The sequence below is a fragment of the Tasmannia lanceolata genome, unplaced genomic scaffold (genome assembly GCF_043159265.1).
Source record: "Tasmannia lanceolata isolate RefF3 unplaced genomic scaffold, GAP_Taslan_0.1 ptg000008l, whole genome shotgun sequence".
Classification (NCBI taxonomy): Eukaryota; Viridiplantae; Streptophyta; class Magnoliopsida; order Canellales; family Winteraceae; genus Tasmannia; species Tasmannia lanceolata.
This window is the reverse complement of record NW_027518685.1, coordinates 26,997,157-26,999,511: the sequence shown is the minus strand read 5'-3', so window position 1 is coordinate 26,999,511 and position 2,355 is coordinate 26,997,157. Positions and strand designations below refer to the sequence as shown.

Below are 2,355 nucleotides of genomic sequence, written 5' to 3'. Positions count from 1 at the left end.
GAAATTGATCCATCTAATCTCAGCCATCCAAATGAAAAACCCCTTCCTCTGTAAGATTCTTCTCACCTTCGTCTGCTTATTTTTAGGGTTTATAAATGGGTGGAATTTTTTTTGTCATTATGGCAATTTTTAGGCTCGATTTGCGGCTAATCCGTGGATGGGCTCATTTATTAGCAGATTTTTTCTATCAATGTTTTCTGATGGATTTTCTCCTCACATTGAATCAATGAGCACACTGTTGCAAAACAGAGTACCATCCAATTTGATTATGGCTCAAATGCCAAAACTGTTATGGATAGATTATTGTAGCGTATGTTATTTTCCAATCAAAACATCAGGTACATGATATGAGGCAAGACTGGTTGGATACTTCTGACTTACACTTGTAAAACCCTATTTATTTTTGTAAACTTGAATCAGTGTAATTCTATTATTGTGTTTGCCTTGCCCTGTATGATATATTTTCAGATATCCAAATTCTATCTGATGATGAAGATTCTGAAATGCCCCTTAATTGTCGTTTTTCTTTTAGAATGGACTACTTGATGGATACTAACTTGGAGCAGACTGTTGGGCTATCAATTGATGAAATCGATGCTAATAGGTTATTTTTTGATGAGGAGGGGGAAGATTTTGGGTTAATAAACAATGAATCTGTCGGCAATCAGTTACTTTTGGATGAGGAATGGGGAAATCTAAATGATGGTGCCTTACTTTCTATGGTCAACGAGGAGAGTTGTAGTGGTAACGGTAGTGAAGATGATGGTGAGAGTCATGTATTTAAGGAACCCTTTCTTAACCAGGAGTTTGAAAGTGTAGAAGCTGCATATGAATTTTATAATATTTATGGGTTGGCCACAGGTTTTGGTATAAGGAAATCCAAGACCGAAAAGTCGAAGGCAAATCATGAAGTTATAATGAGGGGATTTGTTTGTGCTAGAGAGGGGTTCAAAAATACTAAAGATAAGAGGCAAGTAGGAAAAGAAGTGAAGTTGCATCGAACTCTAAGAGATGGTTGCGGAGCGAAGTTGGAGATTAGAAAGAAAAATGAGAAGTGGGTTGTGTCTAAATTTGAAGCCAAACATTGTCATGAACACATCTCCTGGCAAAAGACAAATGCATCGTTCACAGAATAACTTCGTTAAGAATGCGGTCGCCAAAAATTTGATAGACACTCTCAGTGGACACGGGGTTCAATCTTCTAAAATTGCTAGGTTTCTTACTTCCACATCTAAAGCTAGTGCTGTCACAGCACATCAAGTTGTGTCCCACATGAGAGTACGCAGGCAGAACAATATGGGGAAAGAAGCATTCCTAGTAGTCCAACAGTTCCATCAGAGACGAGCAGAAGACCCAAATTTTGATTTTGCCATGGAGATGGATAAGAAGGGGAATTTGCGATTCATGTTTTGGGCCGATTCACGGGCTAGGAATGCTTACTTGGTCTTCTCTGATGTCATTGTGTTTGATGTGACCTATAGGACGAATATGTTTCAGATGCCTTTTGTACCATTTACTGGAGTTAACCATCATAGGCAGTCTACCTTATTCGGATCTGCGTTGTTAGCAGATGAGAGAGAAGAGACATTTATATGGTTATTTGAGCAATGGTTAAAATGCATGTTTGGTAAAGCTCCTGGTTGTATTATCACAGACATGGACATTGCTATGAGAAATGCTATCAGAATCGTTTTCCCAAACACACGTCATAGGATTTGCTCGTGGCACATACAGAGGCACCTAGTTGAGCATATTGCACTCATGCGAGATTCTGATAGTTGTAGACACCCCCATTTTGCTCTGCTTTGATCAACAAAGAAATTAGGGTTTCGCTGTCAATTTTTCAGTATTTTCCATTCCCGTGTTCGTCCCTTACACTTTCTCAAATCTTTCTGGTCATTTCTGTAATGTTCTGATTTTTCTGCTAAAATGTTGAGTTATTCATGAGAATCCAGGAGTTCAGGGAGGTTACCTTAACAAACAAATTTTGTTGCGATCATCAAGATGAATTATTCGGATAATTCTCGAAAATGATTTTTAGGCACAACTTAATGGATGGTTTGGATTAATCTGCAGAAATTGTATTTTGGTCACACAACCGATTTACATTGTGGCTATTATTTGGACGGTTGGGATCATCTTATGGGTATTATGCAAGGGGGACAACCAATATACGATGTGGCTGGGAAATTGGATGGTTTAGATCATCCTATGGTGTAGACCCCATTCATTTTTTTAAGCCATAATACAAGATGGAAATTCGGTTGATTTGAAATGAGCTTATTAATGCTTAGTGTGCATGTTGTGAGGTAAGCATTAGCTTTTGGGAATTCATAGGGAAAAACATATATGCAC

The 2,355-nt window shown here is 38.2% G+C and overlaps 1 protein-coding gene across 1 annotated transcript; it reads left to right on the top strand.

The window, feature by feature from the left end:
* The first annotated feature begins 533 nt into the window (after nt 1-533).
* Nucleotides 534-2,021, top strand: LOC143882844 (protein FAR1-RELATED SEQUENCE 5-like). The gene is made up of 3 exons (XM_077386245.1): nt 534-1,054; nt 1,215-1,689; nt 1,956-2,021. The coding sequence occupies exons 1-3, from the start codon at nt 534-536 to the stop codon at nt 2,019-2,021; spliced, it is 1,062 nt and encodes a 353-aa protein (XP_077242360.1).
* The last annotated feature ends 334 nt before the right edge of the window (nt 2,022-2,355 follow it).

Excerpts from the sequence above, each read along its gene's own strand:
- LOC143882844 (XM_077386245.1), top strand. The coding sequence starts at position 534 with ATGGACTACTTGATGGATACTAACTTGGAGCAGACTGTTGGGCTATCA. Across the intron at positions 1,055-1,214 it reads ATTAGAAAGAAAAATGAGAA|GTTTCTTACTTCCACATCTA; the intron begins GTGGGTTGTGTC and ends TAAAATTGCTAG. Across the intron at positions 1,690-1,955 it reads TGAGAAATGCTATCAGAATC|GAGTTCAGGGAGGTTACCTT; the intron begins GTTTTCCCAAAC and ends ATGAGAATCCAG.